General features: G+C 48.8%; 2 protein-coding genes across 7 annotated transcripts in view; one reads left to right on the top strand and one right to left on the bottom strand.

Annotated features, from left to right (window-relative positions):
• Positions 1-1,052: 1,052 nt before the first annotated feature.
• Fam221b (family with sequence similarity 221 member B) lies at positions 1,053-10,339 on the bottom strand. Of its 5 annotated transcripts, none has more exons than XM_076935089.1 (7): positions 9,760-10,339; positions 6,857-7,769; positions 6,562-6,705; positions 2,228-2,338; positions 1,862-2,059; positions 1,618-1,737; positions 1,053-1,463 (listed from the first exon to the last, which is right to left on the bottom strand). In XM_076935089.1, the coding sequence occupies exons 2-7, from the start codon at positions 7,767-7,769 to the stop codon at positions 1,282-1,284; spliced, it is 1,668 nt and encodes a 555-aa protein (XP_076791204.1). In that variant the 5' UTR covers positions 9,760-10,339; the 3' UTR covers positions 1,053-1,281. The 5 variants fall into 5 exon arrangements, with proteins under 5 accessions (XP_076791204.1, XP_076791205.1, XP_076791207.1 ...); XM_076935090.1 differs by having other exon boundaries at positions 1,053-1,251; XM_076935092.1 differs by having other exon boundaries at positions 1,053-1,251; positions 1,862-1,941.
• Positions 10,340-10,470: 131 nt separating this feature from the next.
• Positions 10,471-20,330, top strand: part of Tmem8b (transmembrane protein 8B) — a 26,230-nt gene continuing 16,370 nt past the window's right edge. Inside the window, exons 1-3 of one of the 2 annotated variants that reach the window (XM_076935088.1) lie at positions 10,471-11,183; positions 15,018-15,207; positions 15,583-15,790. In XM_076935088.1, coding sequence (XP_076791203.1) covers positions 10,658-11,183; positions 15,018-15,207; positions 15,583-15,790 — 924 coding nt within the window. In that variant the 5' untranslated portion in view covers positions 10,471-10,657. The remainder of the gene's footprint in view (positions 11,184-15,017; positions 15,208-15,582; positions 15,791-20,330) is intronic. The other variant, XM_034503811.2, reaches the window with a different exon arrangement.

The following is a 20,330-nucleotide window of genomic DNA, read 5'->3' as shown; positions in this document are numbered from 1 at the left end:
CAAGACTGTCCTGTGGCCATAAAATCACCTATGGAGCTCTGTCACTCCCTGACATTCACGATTTTGACCCCGACTCAAACCTGGCCCTGACCTCGGCTCCTTATTCCAAACATGCGCCATCACCTGCAGCTGCTCTCTCTGCAGTCTGCATGCTCTGCTGGCCCTGTGGGCCCTGTGCTGCGCTGCATGCCATACACCTGCTCCTGGATCACAAGACTCTCTACCCCTTTGATGCTCTCAGCCCCTGGCAGTTGTTCCCCGGCATTGCTTTTCTCCATCTGAGACATCCTCTCCCTTCACTTTTTCAGGCTCAAGTCTTTTGCCTTCTTTTCTCACTATCCTGACAGCACCCCGCGTGCACCAACTAACCTAAACACTTTTCTTCTCTAACCAGATTCTCACTTCCAACCACACGACTCCTAGACTCAGCACTTGTCCTGTTTCCTCTGATTCCTGACATTAGCATTCCCCTCCACTCACTTTTCTTGTCCAGTCTCCCACTGTCCACTAGTTCCCTTTCACAGGGAATGTAGATGCCACCAGAAGGGAACTTCTAGGAGTTCCTGTTCCCTGCAGCTCACACTTCCTTCTGTGTTTTAAGAAATGACGTTTCCCTTCATCAGAGCATGTGCTGTCACCCCTGCCTTAACCTCATCCTCTTTTGTCCACATCTGAGATCCTGTCTCACCAAGCTTCTCTCCTCTCTGCTGCATCCTTCAGGATCCTTTTGTATATGGGCCTCTTCCCCTGTTCCTTCTTTAAAAGTCACTACCTTGATCTACAGCCCACTCTGGGTGTTGTCTGGGTGTTCTCTACTTCTTACCCAACCTCCTTGAAGAGACACCTTCAAATTCATGAATATTTGGAGTTTCCCTCCACCATGGCAGTGTGAAGCCACTGCCCAAAGTCTACAAAGACCTACTAATTCCAATGTCTTTGCCTCATAGAACTCCAGCTATAACAGAAACCACTGCCTAGTCGATTCTTCACTCTTCTTTTTGCTCTCTTGAAGCCAGTCTCCTGGTGTCAAGGCCAGGAGCTTGAACGTAGCCATGATAGAGGAAGATGGCTGGAGTCAGCCTTCATTCTGCTCAGTGTTGCCTCTTGCCTGTAGCTAGAGCTGACTGTAAATTGAGTCTTGAGTACTACCTGTTCCATAGAGAGCCAGGTCAAATTCTAGTGGCTTCCACTTTATTGTTGATCTTGGCCAGGCTCAGTAAGGCCTGTGCCAGTTCTTGACGGTGTTTGTCCCTGGAGGAGGGAAGAGCAGAGGTGAAAGGGTCAGGTGTGGGGGTCAGATGTAGGATCGGGATGGATGTCCTTTGGGCCAGGGAGTACAAGGGATCTAGGGTGGGAACTGGGGTGGCCAGAGACACCCTGGCATCCGGAAGGCCTCAAGGTAGAGTTGGTGAGGATGGCATCTTGAAGGGCAGGAATCTCTGCAAAAGGCACATAGTCTGCTCCTGGAGATGGGAAGCAGTGCAGACATGGGGTGTGGGGTGGGAGGGGAGGTAAGACCTGGAGAGGATGGTGAAGAGGGTGGGAGTGCCTTTCTGCCTGGCCTTCTGCTTACAGATGCTGGCTGGCATGGTCCCCTGTCCCAAGTTGTTCCCTTACCATAAGGTCTCTTTCCTCGTCGCCTGGTGTCCTCAGTCTCAAAGAACGTCTCGTGTTCCTCCCAGCGCCGGTCACAGGCCGCACATAGGAAATTAGACTCAAAAGAGCTGCAGTAACAGCCTAGGGTAAAAGAACACCCAAGAGGAATATAAGGAATTATGGCACCTCACCTCTTCCTTACCACACACCTTTTTTCACCAGATCCCCTTCTCCCCACCCAAACACCCTTTTGCACTAGAGTTACCACGGTGCCTGCAGGGATGAGATCCGGTGGCTGCGTGTTCTTCGTGAGTGTGTTTACAGCGGCATTGAGCCCTCCAGGCCCTAGGGTCAAAGGTGGCCCGTTTCTTGAGCCAGAACTCACCCACCTCCTCTGGGCGTGATGGGATAAAACAGAACATGAGGCACCTGCACTGGCTCACATTGCAGGGCACCGACAGATCTTGGAGAACGGAGATGGTGGAGCATTAGAAATGAGCGCCGGGAAGGTCCTGACCTTCCTATGCGGCTCTCTCCCCGATTCACGTTCATCTCTCTGTCTCCCCCTTCAAGGGACCAGAACACAGTAGCACCTCCATATTTGACAAGAGTCTGGTAATTTCTTTCTTACCTGAAATGATCTGGTGTTCTCTCAACAAATGTCCACAAAAGCACTTGGACTCATCTCCTATCCGGAAACAGTCCCACAAGTAATGTGGGCAGCGCCAGCCAATGTAGATACCTACATACGCAGGGAGTAATAGGAAAGACTGAAAAAGGAAAAATCCTAAACTCCCTACAAGCAAGCGTTCAGATGGATCCCCTGGAGTCGGGGTTGGGAACTCACCACCTTACCCTGCTCACCTCCAACTCTTAGATTTTTCTCTTTTTCTTTCTTTCTTTCTTTCTTTCTTTCTTTCTTTCTTTCTTTCTTTTTTTTTTTTTAATTTTCTTATCTCAAAGAATCACTGGTTCCCTTCCCATCCCGGGATCCACTCTGTGCCAGCCCATGAGCGATAACTGAAAGTGGCTTTCAGTTCTGGAGCAGGGACATTATAGAAACCATTGAAGGTAAACACCAGGTCCCTGTGACCGTAGGGTTTCTTACCTCCTCCCCTCTCCATGCCAGAGTCCAACCTTTCTGAAGTGTCGACGGTGAGCAAGAGATAAACTAACTGGCCAAGAGAACAGTAGGTGATGGGAATTGGTTCATGAGGAGAATTGCTAGTGAAGGACCCTGGAGAAAGGCTGGAAGTTGGCTAGATCTGGTGTGAAGAGGGAGGATGCCCGCTCCCTCACTGGCCAGGTTGACGCCTCTGCAATGCCTCTGTGCTCTACTGTTACGTAACTAACACCCTCTATGATTCTGAGAAGGGTGGCTGATGGCTCTCCAGAGATCAGGAGAAATGGGCCTGTCAGAAGTCATGACCGGAAGACCAAAATAATCTAAGTTGTGAGGAATGGAAAGGACATCTGGAAAGGAAAGGGAGGCTAGTATCCCTGAATGTGGGCACTAACAGGCAGTTCCAAGACCCTGGTTTTAGCAGTGGGAGCCGAAAGGATTCAGCTTTGCAGCAAGTCCTATCACAAGTCAGGGACAGGGCTAGGCAGAGGTGACAAGAAAGCTGGACAGCTTCCTGCTTCTTCATGAGAGCAGAGCCTGTCCCAACTTCTAGTCCAGACTCTAGCCCGAGTTCCCCTGGGGACCTGTAACTATAGGATCTTGCCTATTTTGGAGGTCTCAGTGGAAATGGCACCTCTTCTAAACGTTGTCCCCAGCTTCCCCACAAGGGAAGGTCTATATTTTCATCTATATCGCTAATCCTGCCATGAAAAAGATGTCAGAGAGTCTAGACCTCCTGGCTGGCTGACTGAACAAATTCCTACTGTGGCATAATCCACAATTCTGTGCCTCAGCCCAGGAGGTCTTATCTTACCCATAGGTTCTAAAGCCTGCTCGGGTGTGTCTTTTGGCTTGGCTGCTTTTGAATTGATGCAGTCTGTCCACAGTACCAGGACCCTGCTGCACCCGGAATGTTCGGCTGAGAGCACAGAGCGCAAAGGTCACAATGGGTGGGACAGACCCAGGACTCCAGAGACATTCTGAACTTGATAAAAGCTAAACTTAGTGGCTGAGTGAGTGATGTGCATGCATGAGCCCGAGGCCACCCAAAGCTCAAAGCTTGGCCAGTCTAAGCATGAATGTGGAAATCAGTATCTAGCATTCAGATGAAGAGTATGAATAGAGGCTAGAGAGAATCCCTCAGATCCCACCCTGTCCCGTCCCGTCCCACCCCATCCCACCCCACTCTATTCTATGCCCTTAAAGTGGGGAAGCTGGGATCTGGCTCTGGATTCCATTCTCTGGTTCTAAACTCTCTTCCGGTTAGAAGTGGACTAGGTAGGCAGATGAGGCTACTGTGGACGCCATCCTGACTCTGTACAACTGTGTAGCTAAGCTTGTATATCACCTCTTGATTTCTAGAAGGTTTTCATCGTCCATACAGCTGTCTTTTCATGAAGGATGCTCCCACCCTAGCCGCCTTCTGGGCTTCAGACCCACAGGGCCATCTGTCTGTTACATTCTCACCAGCATGTTTTATTAAACACCCAGCTTTCACCTCAAACCCCCATCTCCAGCTTGTGACCTCAGTTCACCAGGTTTGTGTGTGCCCCACACCTGCTGTTTCAGGCACTTGGTTCCTTCAGTCATTTAAGCCAAGTCTCACTGCAGGTATTTAACCTTTCTTAACTTATTCTACACATCCAACCAACCCGCCATTAGCTTTACCGTAAAGATTCGTGTGAACCTCCCGTTCTACCTGTCTCTACCTTCACCCAGCAATGTCCTTGAGTATCACTGGTGTGTCAGTGTGGTCTTCCTGTGTCCAGTCTCACCGTCTCCAGTCTATTCTACTGCCAGAGTGGTCATTTAAAAGCACAAATATGTGTGTTGTAGTCCTATTCAAAATATTTTGGTGATTTTCGGGTGCCCATGGCATGTGACAGTGACTCATCACGTGGGCACACAGATGCCTGCGAAGTTCTGTATCTCCAGAGCTGAGCTAGGGTTGCCACCAACATTCTTGCACCAGGCAAAACACTACAGCCTTCTAAGATTTCTTGTCTCGTCAAATCTTTTTGGTTTACTTAAATTTGGATTTTGATAGGCTCTTTTTGTTATGCCATCCAGGTTGGTCTGGAACTCACCATATAGACAGCGATAGCCTCAAAGGTGTAATCCTCCTGGCTCAGTCTTCCAAGTGCTGGGATCATAGTTGTGTGTCAGCACACCCAGCTTGACTGTCTCTCCTCCTCCTCTTACAGATAATAACTCTGGGACTCTTTCTTTCCAATGCTTATTAGTCTAGCACCAGAACTTAAGAAAGGTTAACCAGAACTGGGTCCCTCTTTCCTCTATCTCTGCAGTACCCTGAGCAGAGCAATTTGTTAGCCTAAATCATGATTGCCATTTTACTTATTGGCATTGCTTATTAGAGTGCAAATTATTTGAGGGATCTTTGTTTTGCTATTTTTTTTTTTGAGACAGGGTCTCACTGTGCAATTGAGGGACAGTTTTATCCTTGAGGCCTTTCTTGTCCCACTGCTTGCACAACTAAAATGCAGTGCTTGGATATAGTTGGTGCATAATAACTGTGGAAAGAACTTAGGAGGAGCTCACATTTCACATTTCTCTGCACATCACATATTCTTAGGAAGTCTTGAATCAAGATCTTCAACATCAGAAGGATACAGACCTCAGATAGTTTAGGGTAGGATTAAGTGCACAAACCATTTGTTTAAGCAGGGAAACAGACATTTAAAACAAAGAAGAAAGATAGAACTTCTAAGTAGTAAGGAGTGGACAGAAGGCTCTAAAAAGGGGACTGGACAGAACTTGAATTTGAAAAAAAAATGTAACAGTAATAGATGTTAACTAAACAGAGATTTCACTATCAGTGGAGACCCAGAAACAAATGAGACTTTAAAACTAATAGAGATGAAGGGGAGAGGGTCCATGCCTGGAGGTGTGGCCAAATACGTTACGTAAAGGAGGATAAGGATATAGGATTTTCTAGTTGTCTTTGTATCTTAGTCTTGTTCACATATTTCATAACCTTGAGCAGAAGTAGAAGGCTCAAGCAAATATAGTACTATCTATTGGATTCATCCCGGAAGTCCAGAATCATAGAGGATCAGGGTGGCTCTCTTACTGAGATCAATACTCCTTCTAGATCATGAAACCCAGTAACACACGTAGACATGCTTACACATAGTGTGCCCCGTGGTTACATAGCTCATCTGCACACCCATTACAGAGACACTGCTTCTACTCACAGGACTATCAGGAGTTCTCCTTGGACTAGGGATATAGCTCAGTGGGCAGTATGCTTGTTTAGTACACCCCAAACTCCAGCACCATGTCAAGCCAGCTGTGGTGGCACACATATGTAATCCCCACACTCAGGAGGTAGGAGGAGGAAGATCAGAAGTTCAAGGTTATCCTTAAAAGTCATAGTTGACTATACACAAAGTACAGGAAGAGCTCCTCAAGCGTTTCAAGTACTCTGATGCTCATGGATTTGGCATGGAGAAATGACAGTCTTTAGTGGAATAAAGGGAGCAAAATCTTTTGACATATTCATATGGGAACAAGGCTCCTAGAAACTGTCCAAGGTCCTGGGACCTTAGGATTGCTCTGATATAGACTCTCAGGGTGCTGAATCAGCTGGCCCCCGATTCTTCTGTTGGAACAACTTTAATTACTTTAGTACATCTTTCTATTGTTACTTGGACCTCATATGAAATCTCCACTTTTTTCAGGATAGCCCACCTGCTCCCCTTCCAGATTCCAGGCAGGTGGCATGGCCATTTCTACATTTGAAGAGGCAGGTTCCCAAATCTATTGGATTGGAAGCTGTCCATGGGCCTGTTACAGGCCTCTGGAAGGCCACCTGGGCTCACCTGTCTGGACGGCCTTCAGGGCTGAATTCTTCTCCCATTGGAAAAGATTGTTCACCTGATCATCAAATTGCTCTCTGTGCACTGCCTTAGCCTTTTCCACCAGCTCTGCCCGCTTAGCAGGGACCACTGGGCGGCTTGTAACACCTGGGAAGGGAGGGGCTGAGTAACCAGAGGGGAGAGAAAGGGCCTTAAGACTAAGAGGAGTCATATACAAGAGTAAACCAGTCCCCCACTTCTGGGTAAGTCAAGGGTAGTGCAGAAACCACAGGAACAGGGGAGAGGTAGGGACAGTTACCACCAGTTCTTTTCTCCTTCTTCTTCCTTGCACGCAGCTCAGGCTTGGCTGCAGTGATCTTACTAGTACCCACTGTCAGCTCCTCTTCTCCTGCTTCCCCCTGCTTTGTAGATGTGTCTTCCTTGGCCTGGGTTGAAGGTTCTGAAAAGGAGTTCTGTGGAAAGTGCTCAGATTCAGGGACCTGGGTCTGTGGGGCTTTATCAGAGGCAAGCTCATGGGAGGACTCCGAGATACCGGTTGTCGATGAGACCTCAAGAGGTTCTTTTTGAATTTCAGAGCTAGGATCCTCAAACTCAGGGATATTGGTTGTCGATGATACCTCAAGAGGTTCTTTTTGGATTTCGGAGCTAAGATCCTCATACTCAGGGATATTGGTTGTCGATGATACCTCAAGAGGTTCTTTTTGGATTTCGGAGCTAAGATCCTCATACTCAGGGATATTGGTTGTCGATGATACCTCAAGAGGTTCTTTTTGGGTTTCAGAGATAGAATTCTTATACTCAGGGATACTGGTCATTGGTGAGAGCTGAAGAGGTTCTTCTTGGACTTCAGAGATAAGATTATCATAGGAAAACTCCAAAGGTATCTCAGCGATGGCTCTTTCTAGAGAAGTCACAGACTGAGGAGACACTTGGGGTGGTGGGGAAAGAAGCTGAGGGGTACCGGACTTTAAAGGAGTTTCTGAGACAGAAGGATTCTGGAGGTCCTCATAGTCCTTGGTGTCAGGATTCAGGGAAGATGTTTCAAAGTGGACTTCTGGAGGCTGGAAATATTTCTGCTTGCTGGAGACCGGCAAGGGAGTTTCATGGGTAGTGGCCTCGTCCAAGTCTTCAGCATGGGGGTCCTTTAAAGATGGGTGTTCCTTTGCATCCTTAGTGGCCTGAGGGCCTTCTGTGGTCTTATTTGCTTCCATCTAGTGGCAGAATAAGGTACAAGCTCCATTAGGCTGAGGCTGGAAGGTCTGAAAGTCAGGGCAGACCCCCAGGGTTCACAGATGGTACAGGATAAGGAAAAAACTATTAGTGCACCTAAGACATTAGAAGGAAGAAAGAAGTTGTCTGAGTTCAGGGTGCAGTGCAGGAGGGTCTTTCATATTCAGCCCCCCACCCCAGGGCATACTATTGTAGGTTGTCAGGGAGCTGGAGTTTAAAGATGAGCAACAGAAGCCGTCAGAATCTCATCAGTAGATGGTAGCAGAGGATCATGCTCCAGGAGGGAGCCCAACACAGCTCCTTTACCAGTCCAAGTGCAGTGTGGGCATGTCTTAAGACCCTGGAGTTGTAGCTCTGGAGTGTCCGAGTGGGGTTGGCTTTGAAGAGCACAGGAAAATGCCACACTACACACAGCTTTTGTCCAGGGATACCAGCCTCCTCCCTTAATCTCATTTATGTTCAAGGCTTCAACTACTTCCAGCTACGTGCTGTGTCCACTTGCGATTCCCCCTACCTCTCGCTCCCCTCTCTTTCTTTTGAAGGCCTTATAGCCCAGGCTAGGTTTCTATGTAGCTCTTTCTGAATGCCTCATAGGACTTCGGCTTCAGCCTTGTGAGGACGGGGTTAGAAAGGTGCATCATCATGCCTGGCTACCTCTGGCTTCTCAATCTGCATCTCAAACTCAGATCTCACCATTCCCTTGTGCTTTAGGTGAGCCATGCTAGGGGAAGTCCCCACAGGCTTCAAACCTGGAAATACATGTATTACTCTAGTCTTCTGTAGTGCCATCTGCAACTACGATCACTCCTAATCTTCCAAACAGTTCCCAAGTCCCCCGTCAGTCCCCTTCAATGCGTCCATGTTCTCATTCTCTTCTGCCTGGCTGTATAGTGCCACCCCAGTATATCCATCCACTCAACCTTTCATCATTTTATAAACAGCCCAAACTAACACTTTACTCAGGCACCATGTATGCATTGGGACCAGATGAGCTTGGGAGAGAGGGGATGTAACACACAGGGACAGAATGAATGGCTTATCTCCAGGATGCTGTGAAAAGGAAGGATGCTGAATTTACCCTAGAAAGATCCAAGAGGGATGCTCTCTTTCCTCCTTCAGCAAGATCTTTTGAACACACAAAACCTTCTGAACCAGCCTAATGGATTACATCCAAATTTCTTGGCCCTGACAGGCAAGGTCTGTTGTTACCGCCTCAGACCTCTTTTGGGTGTTAAGGAATGAACGGAGGGCCTTTCTATGCCGGCAAGTGCTCTATCATGAAACTACACCAAAAACAAAAACAAAAAACCCAAAACAAAACACCTTAGTTTTTTGAGGCAGGGTCTCGCTATATAGCCCTGGCTGGCCTACAATTTGGACCAAGCTGGTAATAATTCTCCTGCCCCTGCTTCCCAAGTACTGGGATTACAGGCCACTTGGACTTCCAGAACAGACTCTGTCATATGTGTAAGTCCATCATCATTTGTAAGTGCTGCTTGAGGAATCTTGTGTTTCACTGATCTGTAGTTGGCCCCGTGCTTCAGAGACAGCAGCAGATACCTCACTATGCTGTATCTTAAGCTCATTAGAGAGATCTCTCAGTAGAAGACTTGAGTTTAATCCCCAACATCCACATGGCAACTCATGACTGTCTGTAATTCTAGTCCCAAGGGCTCTGACCTTCTCCTTCCAGCCTCCACAGACACTGTACACATGGTGTACAAATATACATGCAGGCAAACACACCCATACACATAAAATAAGATTAAAGTTTTTTTTTTTTTTTTTAAAGTAATTACTTTCACCGTCGTCTTTCTAAAGGGCAAATCAGAAAAGGGGTAGAGGGAGGATGATGGGAAATGAGTAAGAACTCGGACAAAAAGTAGAGGATGTGCGGGGAGGGACAGAAGGCGTTAGGAAAAAGAGCGGAGTAAAGGGATGGGGTGGAGGGCTGTTTGAAAAACTACATACCGCTGGGCTTAGGCTTTGTGGTTCCAAGTCCTTAGGTCAGGATCTTAACCTGGGTCGGTGGGGGCAGTATTGATTCTGACCTAGGGAATGGTTTTGCTGTTGATAAGCCGGGTTGTAGGTGCTAAGAGAGAGGCCTTGTTAAGTTTGTTTGGGAAGACTTGGGCATCTGTAGACCTTAGCAAAGGAACTCGGGCCCGAGTTGATTAAGGGCAGTAAAGGGAAGGAACAAGAGAAGTCCAGGGCCAATGGAGGATGTGCTTTAGAACCCAGGGCAGGCTTCGATCACCAGGGCAACAGGCATGTCAAGTAGTCTCCGGGGCAACAGAGGGCAACAGAAGTCTTCTGGTCATCTGCGTGGGTGACGGTTCCTGAGAGGGCTGCTTTGGATCTACTTGGGATCAGAGTTGAGTGAGTCTCTCTGTGGGCTGTGCAAACATAGGAATGGGAGGAACATGGCCCTAGAGGAGCCTGGTTTTGTGAGTTTCTGGAAGGTTCCTGTACCATGTGTGAGCGGCGTTCACGCGGAGTTGTGGACCTGAGAGGTGACCCCAGCTGGGTGGTTAGGGTCAGACAGCGGCTTTCAGGTAGGCAGCGCAGCAGGCTTCAGTTAGAGGCCAATAGAATTGGGTAGGGCGGGCTTTGCTGAGAGGGACCAATCGCACGGGGCGCGGGGCGGAGCGCCAGGCGAGCGTCATGCCGAGGCCGCCGCGGGGCCTGCTTATCGCCGGTTCAGCGCAGCCCGGAGTCGCCCAGGCCTGAACTCCTCCCCAGATCCAGGCCCGGGCCCCGAGCCCTCGAGGACGCCAGAGGCCACCCCCCGGGGGTGGGGAGCGGAGCCGCGGGACAGCTCTACGAGCGTCCCGAGCTGGCCTGGCCGGCCCCGCCCCCGCCCCGGGCCATGGCCCAGCCCTTGTCCCGGCCCCTCATCCTATCTCAATCTCAGCCTTGGCCTCCGGCCACGCCCTCGCCCCGCTTCCCAAACCTGTCCAGGCCCCGGCCAGTGTCCCAGCGAATGCCCAGGTCCAGGTCCCCGCTCCAACCCCGGTCCCTGCCCCCAGCCTGGCCGCTCTCTCCGCCTCGGCCCTTGTTTCATCCCTTGTCACAATTCCCAGCTCAGCATCTGACCCTGTCCCATTCCCAGCGTTTGCTTAAGCCCCTGGCCCAGCCCCAGCCCTTGCTTCAATCTCCATCACACTCACTCCTTCCAAAACACCTCCTGCCCTTGTTTGAGCCCCGGTGCTCAGTTCAGCGCCACCCAATAGCTCAGTCTTTTCCCACATCTCTGTGTTGCCCCAAGTCTCTTCCACTGGGCCCTCGCCTCTCTCATACTCTGCCCCTCTCCCAGCCTCGACTCAGGTCTGGGCTCCAGCTGCCGCCAGCTCTATTGCTGCTGTTGCTGTTTTCTGTCCTTGGTCCAGGGGCTGGTGAGTGCAGAAGCGGAAAGGACTGAGACAGGATGGGGCTCCGGGGAGGGGTGGCTTGGAAAGAGTCCGGAGAGGTGGGACTTAGTGAGCTCGGTCACTGGGGGAAAAGTGGGGGGTGGGGGGAGGGATAAGGATGAGAAGGGGGCTTATACAACAGATGGATTGGCAGCCCTTCAAGAGTGGGTGAGACAGAGCCTCTCAGGTAGTTCAGCAGGTGGATAATAGTCCTCGAGAGACTGATCTTTCTTGGTGTCCATCTTGAGTCCTTGAGTCTGGCTTTCCCTGGGAAGTCTTGGGGGCTTTGCTCCTTTAGTTTCCAAAGTTTTATGGAGATGACATAGTCCCACCGTAGAAGCTTCTATTGTAGCCTGAGATATGGAGACATTGTAGCCTAGACCTTTGAGGTAACACATTTTTAAAAAGAGGGCTAAAAAGCAGTTTTGAAGAGAATATATTGCATTAAATAGATGGACATGGGTTATGTGTTATTATAATGAACTTTCTTCTTGTGCTGGGTCTTTCTTCAACAAGCCTCACTGGGCTATGGGTAGTTTGATACTTTTAAAGTATGACTGAACCTCAGCACACTTCTACAGATGGGGAAACTGAGGCGCAGTGAGGGAGCAGTTTGTTCAAAGTTGTATTATACATAAATGGCAATAGTGGGGCTAGAAAAAAGGTTTCCTAATTCCTGTGACATACTGGTTGTCTCCCTCCTCTTCCTCTGACTACAACACCCAATTGAAGGATCCCTCCATTGGCCCAAGGCATAATCTTTCATAAACTGTTTGTCACTTGCTAGGTGCCAGCTTGCATGCATCATCTAGTCCTAGAAGCACCTTAGTTAGTTAGTAGAGTGGTCCAGCCCCTTAATGGTTGGAATGAGAGAAGCAGAGAGAGTCCTAGCCTAAGGGGCAGAGGTGGCCCCATCATGGAATGGCTAGTGTTCATGGCCTCAGCCTCAAGCCACCTTTGCTGAGTGGCTCTGTAGCGAGAGTGGAGATTGTCTCAACGGTCTTTGGCAATAACAGCTAACTGCAGCTGTGGGTAAAGGAGGGTTTCAGTGATCTCAGTGGGCCTGCTCAGTGTACAGTCTATCAGTGCCACCCTAGGATCACAGTTCTGCAGAGATTGCGTGGGTACCATGTACTTGTATGTATAACAGGGACCTGGGAATAATGCATGTGTGCCATGTATATTCATGTGTACTTGTTTGCAACATGCATTTTACCTGAATATATAAATGAGGTGATATGTCTTTGGGGTGCCTATATTACTGTGTGAGGGTGTATGGCCCCCACACTTCTCAGCTTGGCCTGCTCCTCTTATGAACACATCACCAAAGTGCTACTTTTAGAAGCAGGTAATTCCTAGGCTTGAAGGAATCGTTAGGGGTGTGTGTGTGTGTGTGTGTGTGTGTGTGATATTTGTGTGAATGTTCACATCCACGTGTGTGTTTGCTGAGGCTAGAGGATTCTTTGTTCCCTGGAGTCTATCTCTGATTGAACCTGAAGCTCCTATTACCCACCTGCCTTTATTGCACATGCACAGGCATGAATGATCATGCTAGGCTTCCTCCTGCTCCCTCTTCCTCCTCTTCCTCCTCCCTCTTCTTCCTTCTTCAAATGTGGGCATTGGGGATGTCAGCTCAGGCTCTCATACCTACATAGCAAATACTGTTTACCTACTAGTCATTTTCTTAGACCTTGAGAGCATCTTGCTCACTGTCCACCCAGTCTTCTGGAAGGAAGGACCCAGGATGGAGGGGTAGCCATTCATTGTTGACTACAGTGCAGGATCGACACTTGCAGAAGCAGCTGGCAGTTAGCTTTTGGTTTTGCTGAGGAGAGTTAGGTGGTGGAGAAGCACCTTCACGTTCTCATAGAAAGGACATCAGGACAAGCTCATTTAGACTTGGATAGACATGCTTTCTCTGGGACATGGTTCTGGTAGGCCCTGTTAAGATTCCAAATCAAAGCTTGAGGTGGATAGGCCTGTTTCCTAAGGATCCACCCTGCCTCCAACTCCTTCTACATCACCTCCATAGCTCCAAACTGCTACTTACTCCTTTTCCAGCAAGTACACCCTGTGACTCCCATAGCCTCTGGCTTTGTTGAGGTTGGCTTAGGCAGGTCCAGATTCTCCAGGCCAAGAGAGCTCTTTGTGTTTGTCTGGTGCTAGTTTTAGGAGGAGCATCCCTTCCTAACCCCAGCAGAGGGCGCTCCAGAGCTCATATTTCCTATAACAATAGTATTCAAGGCTATTTATTCAGTGTTGGGCCTGTGGGTCCCAGTTGTGAGAGGCAGGATTTCTAGGAAGCTGCCTTCTCCATTAGTCCACTGCCCTTCATCTGCCTTGAGTACCTCCCCACTTTTTTCTGAGTGCAGTTCCAAGCCTCTCTGCACCCTGGGCAGTGCTCGGCTTTCAGGGTGGCACTTTTTCTTATTGAATTTGATTGGTTGGAACAGCAGTTTAGTCCTTTGGTGCTGTCATGGCCTTTGAGCCATTCTGGCCAGTGGCTTCCACTCATTTAAGTCCCCACTTGCCTCTTGAGTGTGCCTCTTTAGGTTGCCCCAGTTTAGTGGGCAACCTACTCTCCTTCAGCACCGTCTTTTTCCTGATACCCCCATCTCTGTTACTTTAAATACCTTGTTTTGGGGGTCATTGCTCCCATCTCCAGAGGTAGAGATTGTCAGATTAGGTGAGCCTTATGGGTGTTTCCTGTGAGGCTGAGGACCCTCCCTCCAGCTTCCACTCTGTCATGAAGAAGCTTGAATTTCTCCAGCTTTTTACCTGTTCAGGGACATATTCCTGGTCTTCTTTGGAACTGTTCTGAAAAAGGGAGAGGGAAGAGTGGGGGAGTAAGAGGGAGAGGGGGAGAGGAAGAGAAGAGAGAGAAAGAGAAAAAGAGAGGGAGCATGAGTGAGCGCTGTATGTGGGGACAGTTTGTCTGCATTTTGGAGCCAGTGTCTCCTATCATCTGAGCTATGGATACCATCCCCATGTACTTGTCTGGCTAGGGCCTTTCCCACCCACCCTGACTCTGTTCCTGACAGCAGTGATCAGGGGATCAGCATTTCAGATAACCACCTCCTCCCCACCCCAACCCCGCCTACTCTAAATAGTCCCAAGTGATTTAGGATGCCACTGGGTCACTGAATGACTGCTTCCCAGGACCTCCCTCTGGGAGAATATCCCTAGCTACTCATTTTGACTCTGGAGAGTCTGATTACTCTCCTTTCTTGGGCACTGCCATGGTGGCCTGCCAGCCCCCCTTCTTGACTCTGCCACCCAAGCAGCTCCCTTGCAGCCTCACCACACCTCCCCTCCCCTCTTCTGCCCGGAGCTGGTATACAGACAGCTCTTGTGAAGCTTCTGAGAAGTTTTACTGCTCCTAACCACTGGGGAATAGAAAAGGGCAGAAAACAAACAAGTTACACAGTTCTGAGCTGACTCCCAAGCCCCACAGGTGGAGTTTTAGCTTGCTCAGTGGCTTAGGAGCCTGTGCCAAGACACACACACACGCACACGCACACACGCACACACGCACAGGCACACACACGCACAGGCACACACACTTGCACACTCTGTTTTGTTAGGCTTGCCAGGTGGAGAACAATTCCTTGAGTGAGTGAGTTGTTGTGAAGTCAAATGAAGGGTCATAGATTTTAATCATCAGGGTTTTGTTTTTTGCAACATGAATTTTTAAGAACGAGGCTTTTGTGAGGAATAAACCAGATGACTAGGGCAGCACAGGCCTCAGCTCCTGCCTGGCAAAAGCGCTGTTGACTTGGTACTGTTGGTGAGAACCGCTCTCCTCCCTCTGCTCCCCAGGAGGCCTTTTCCTGACTGATTACTCCACCTGCTCACCCCGCAAGCTCAGCCCCTTCCGCTCCTTTGCCAGCACTGAGCTCTTCCACTTCCACGTTCCTGAGGATACGTTCCTGGCTGTTTGGAACCTCATTATCTTCAAGGAGCAGGGAGGAACCTTTGGGGACCACTGCCCAGACCAAAGCGTGACTGTGTGAGTGTTGAATCACCCTTCTGTAACCCCAGTTTTTCCAACCCTAGTCACTTTCCAAACTGAATTATGAATTTTGGGGATCTAACCATGCCTCTTGACCCTGACCTTGACCTTATCCAGGTTGAAGTGGTCCTGGAGGCTGTGACCTCTTTCACCTGAGCATTTGTAACTACTATGAGTATCTCAGCTGACCTATTGCCCTTATGGATTTGACCCTCGACTTGGAATCATTTTGTGGTGTGTGTCAGTATAGGGAATCTGTTTGTTTCACTGGTGATGAGTGACTGTTCTTTTTTAGCTCCCCCCACCCCCCGCTTAATTTCCAAATTCATGCCCCACTGTCTGCTTTTCTCTCTTCCCACTTCTTGTCCCCAGGTATTTCCGATCTGGAGCACCTCCTGTCATCAACCCGCTGCATACACACTTCCCAGCAGACACGGCTGTGCCTGGGGTGTTCTCACTGAACCTCAGCTGGACACTGCCCAACAGAACCTCAGGCATCTTTAACGTCAGCAGCCCCTTACCTGGGGACTGGTTCTTGGCTGCCCACCTTCCCCAAGCCCATGGCCACATCTCTGTCAAGGTGGGTTGATGCTACCTGGGACAGGAAGAGTCATATCTTCCCCTCTGTCCCTGCCAGGTGCTCACCGTCATCACAGCCCTGTTACCAGAATGAGCAACAGCACCAGAATGGCTTGGTGGGCCACTGTTCGAGGCCAGCGGGTTATCTGATGGGATGGTCTACAGTAGGCAACTGGGAAATTATTTCCAGGAAATTACAGATTCTGGAATGAGGCCCTGGAACTGGACAGTTGTATCCCTTCCTATTGGAGTGCACTAAGGTTGATGAAGGTGGTCACAGCTATCTCGGCCTGTGGAATATGCTGTACAAACCCACCACTAGTTTTATTTTGTATTTTGATTGATAATAGCCCTGGAGCTTCTCTCAGGCCATCTCCTCATCTCTAGCCCATGCATCCTGATTTCAGGTCTCTCCCTTGCCCTTTGAGAAGCCATAAGAGAAAGTTTCCCTAATAAAAGAGGCTCTGGATAGCTGATATCCTTCCTAACCCTTGTCTCTCTTTCCTCTGAATACCAGCACAGATTTAACACAACAGAGATTGTCAGTCAGAAGGGCAGGTCCAAAGGTTGGGATGCTTCTTGGTTTGGAGTGAAAGAAAACAGCACAATGTTTTTCTGCCGCTCTCTTGTTAGAGAAGTCGTGGTCCTCCTGTACTAAGGAAATACAGGTTTCCTACTGCTGCCTGCTGCAGTGGACGGGCAGTGTGCTGAGCTGGCCACGTTAGTCTGGTAGCCATATATGTGGGGCTTTGGTAAGCGTGAAGGGCAGAGCATGAACAGAGCAGGAACTGATAGCTACAGAAGAAGAGCACCATAAAGCAAGGAAGTGGTGCTGTTTGGCTATTAAGAGGGACAGAAACTCCCAACCAAGGGAATGTTGACTCTAAATTAGTAAAATGTCTAGAGCAGTGTAGGCTGAGTTTTGTAAAGTCCAAGGGGGCCTGGGAGCTCTCTGGATGAGAGTTCGTTGGGGGCTCACCTGGAAAAGTCTCTGGGCTCAAAAAAAAAAAAAAGAATTTTTTTCCTCTAGGAGGGATATTTTCATTGATCTTTGACCAAATCTCAAAGAGCCTACCTCTTAACCCAGCCAGGATCTTGCCTTACTTTCTAAGAACTGACAGAAGAATCCTCTAGCCCCTGTTCAGGTTATCCACCTTTTCAAGAGAGCAGGAAGTACCTGGAGCCTAGACCTGGGTAGGGATTACTGAGCTGAGGCCTAGGAAGGAGTGGTGACGGTTGCTTGGGATAGCAGTACAGAGCAAAGCTTCTCAGAAACTATTGCATGATTCAAAGTGTCTGGACCACTAGGTGGTGAGAAAATAACCAGGCCTGGTATATATGTTCCCATCTGGAGGGAGGAAGCAGTGCCAGGGAGACCTAGAAGGCTGCTCCCTGCAGTGTGTTGAGACAAAGGAGAAAGTTCACAGTTGAGTCTCTCACTGGATAGACACGGATCTTGGGGATGGTTCTTCTTAAATGTTGACTACCTTCTAGACTCTTATACGGGCCTCTGAGGATTCCTTAACTCTCCAGATCCTGGCTAGTTTTCTAGACTTAAACCTAAGGGTTTGTTTTCTAGAACATCCTTTTGCATTCCCAACTTGTATCCTCTTTGTATCATGGTTCTTCAGACTTACTGTAAGGATTAGCAACACAGGAAGTGGTATGGGCTTAGGATGGGGGCAGGAATAATTCCAGTGAGAAGAAGGCAGTACTGTTTCTGGAGTCCTCCTGGACTTTGGGGATGAGTTTAGCCCTCTCTTTAACCCTTTGTCCTCCAGCTGCTTTGCACTAGGCCTTGAGTTGGATGCTGGGGATACTGAGGTAAATAAGAGATGGTAAGATATGGGAAATACTTTAAAAGCACAGAGAGGTGGCTAACTCGGTTTAGCAGTATGGTGGAGATGGTGTTCAGAGACTGTTAGGCAGTGAGGCCTGATGGGTAGGGGACAGGGACAGTATTTCAGGAGTGGGAGTGGCATGTGCCAGAGTTCGGGAGGCGTACTGAAGGAGGTCAGCATGAGCTGGGTGAAGAAGGTGAAGGGTGAGCAGAATCAGACCAAAGAGGGCCTAGAAGTGTGAACTGTACCCTGAGAATGACGGGAGCCCTGGAAGGCTGCCCTTTAGTCCTGTCTGTGTCCTGAGTCGTGTGTTCCCAGTGCCCAGCACAGCTGGTGTACAGCAGTTCTGTGACCTTTCTTCTACCTTCTCAAATGCTGGCTGCCCCAAGCTGACCTCAAGACTCCTCTTCTTGTCCCTTCTTCCTGTCAGTCTCTCATCTCTTCCTAAGGCCCCTCTTACCAATCTGAGATGCTGGCTTTGGGGTTGTGGAACCAGCTAGCACCTAATAGATCATAACGAGAAAGTTCCTCCAAATATCTGGGCATAGGTCGTGAAGACTTTCTCTTTCCAGTCTAAGACCTGGGTGTAAATAAGATCAGGTAAAGTCATGAAAACAACGCTGGGCAGCGCAGATGCAGACGGTTTAGAGGCAGCACTCGATCAGGACCAAGCCTCTCAGCAGCTCAGCCGCAGTAGGTAATATCCGCCAATGGCCTCCTACTTCTTCTCCTCTCTAAGTTATCTTATTTATATTTCAAATAGGTGACATATGCACCTGGTGCAGCCTTTGAAAGGCACAAAAGACCCACACTGAAAAGTAAGTCTGTCTTCCTGCCTGTTAGTTTTGCACTTCTCTCCCTGTGGGTAACTAGTGCCCAGATTTCAACGACTTGCGTATATTATTCTTTCCTTTTTGACCGTCTCCCTCTTGGCAGTTATGGCAGTTCTTCTCCTGATCCTCCTGACCACTGCCTACTCCTCTGGCTCTTTTCTGACGTCTCTGCTTGATCTATGTGTGCAGTCGTGACTTGATGCTTAGTCCCAGGAGAACTCCTTTCTGGATTTTCATTCTCTTGTTTGGTGTTTACTGCACAGTTGGTTTAAATACCATGTATGAGTTGATGCCTCATAAGAGTAGACAGCTGGTCCTACATTCTTCGAATCTCAAACTTTATATCGACCAGCTTTCTTGATACGTTCAATTGCTTGTCTAAGAGGTCTCAAGCTTAATAAAGACAAAGCAGAACAAAGTCCCAAACTCTTGTTTTCTACTTATTTCCAGTCTAGGCCTCTTCATCCTGGTTGTTTTCTTCCCAATAAGTACAGCTGCTACCCACTAGTTGCTCAGGCCTCAGATGTGTCATTCTTGACTCTTCCTTTTCTCTTACTTCCCCGTGACCAGTTCATAAAGTCTCATTCCTCCGCACTTAATGCCCGTCCACAGGTGCATCGCCACTTCTCCGTGAAGCACATCTCCTCTAGAGTTCCCTAAACACCACAGCAGCCTCCTCAACGGTCGCTCTGCTTCCTCACTCACTTCCGTACTGGTCAGTGTTGACTGAGGACCACGTGTCTGTGGGCATCTTCAGTCTGTAAGCCTTGGCGTTTCTATTGCGGTGAAAGAACACCAGGACCAAAGCAGTGTTGGGAGGATTGAGTTTCTTTCAGCTTCCAACTCTCAGGTCACACTCCTTCACTGAGGGAAGTGAGGACAGGAACTCAAACAAATCAGGAACCTGAACGCAGGAGCTGATGCAGAGGCCATGGAGGGTGCTGCTTACTGGCTTGCTCCTCATGGCTTGCTCAGCTTGCCTTCTTATAGAACCCAGGACCACCAGCCCAGGGATGGCCCCACCTGCAAGTGAGCTCAACATTAATCACCAATCAAGAAAATGTACCACAGGTTTGCCTATCTAGTAGAAGCATTTTATCAATTGAGGGATCTCTCTTCGGAAATGACTCTGCCTTATATCATGATGACATAAAACTAGCCGGTACACAGCCCCCTCAGGGCCTGGAATTTCTTAAAGAAACCTAGCCCAATTGGGCATGGCAACTCATATCTGTAATCCCATACCTGAGAGACTGAGGCAGGAGGACTGGCATGAATTGTAACCAGCCTGGACCACAAGGTGAGTTCAAGGCTAGCCTAGACTTCAGAATAAGACCCTGTATGCTCTTTAAAGAACAAAAACCAAAGACACTCTCTCTGTCCCAAAAAGTATGAGGAATTCTTCATAACCTAGAGTCCAGCTACCAGGCCCTCTACCTTTCTTGGTCTCTGCTTCATTCTGAGGAAGTCTGGATGTTTAAGGAACACACCAGAGCACACATATGTCTTGATATTTCCTGAAACCAGCAGTAAAAAATGGAAACAGTGTTTCTTTCCCTAGACTGTGAGGCGGGGACATAAGGCACAGACTGAGTGGGAAGTTGTTGCAGATCCTTGCATTGGGATCTGGCCAGAGTGTTTCTGATCCATAGGGTTTTAAATAAAAAATGAAGGACCTTTGCTTTGGATGTCAGAGATGAAAAATTCTGTACAATTGGGTCGCTTTAGGGAACTGTTTTTTGACACCCATCTTTCAGCTTGACGGCTGGCTGTTTTTTCTGCACCTCAGATGTGCCAGGTCAGGTGACAGTATGCTGAGCACTTGACCTGCGGCAGTGAGATAGCACAGAAAGTGTGCAGCACTGAG

This window comes from Arvicanthis niloticus, chromosome 5 (genome assembly GCF_011762505.2).
Source record: "Arvicanthis niloticus isolate mArvNil1 chromosome 5, mArvNil1.pat.X, whole genome shotgun sequence".
Classification (NCBI taxonomy): domain Eukaryota; kingdom Metazoa; phylum Chordata; class Mammalia; order Rodentia; family Muridae; genus Arvicanthis; species Arvicanthis niloticus.
The sequence above is the reverse complement of the archived record's forward strand: the minus strand, read 5'-3'. Positions and strand labels throughout refer to the sequence as shown.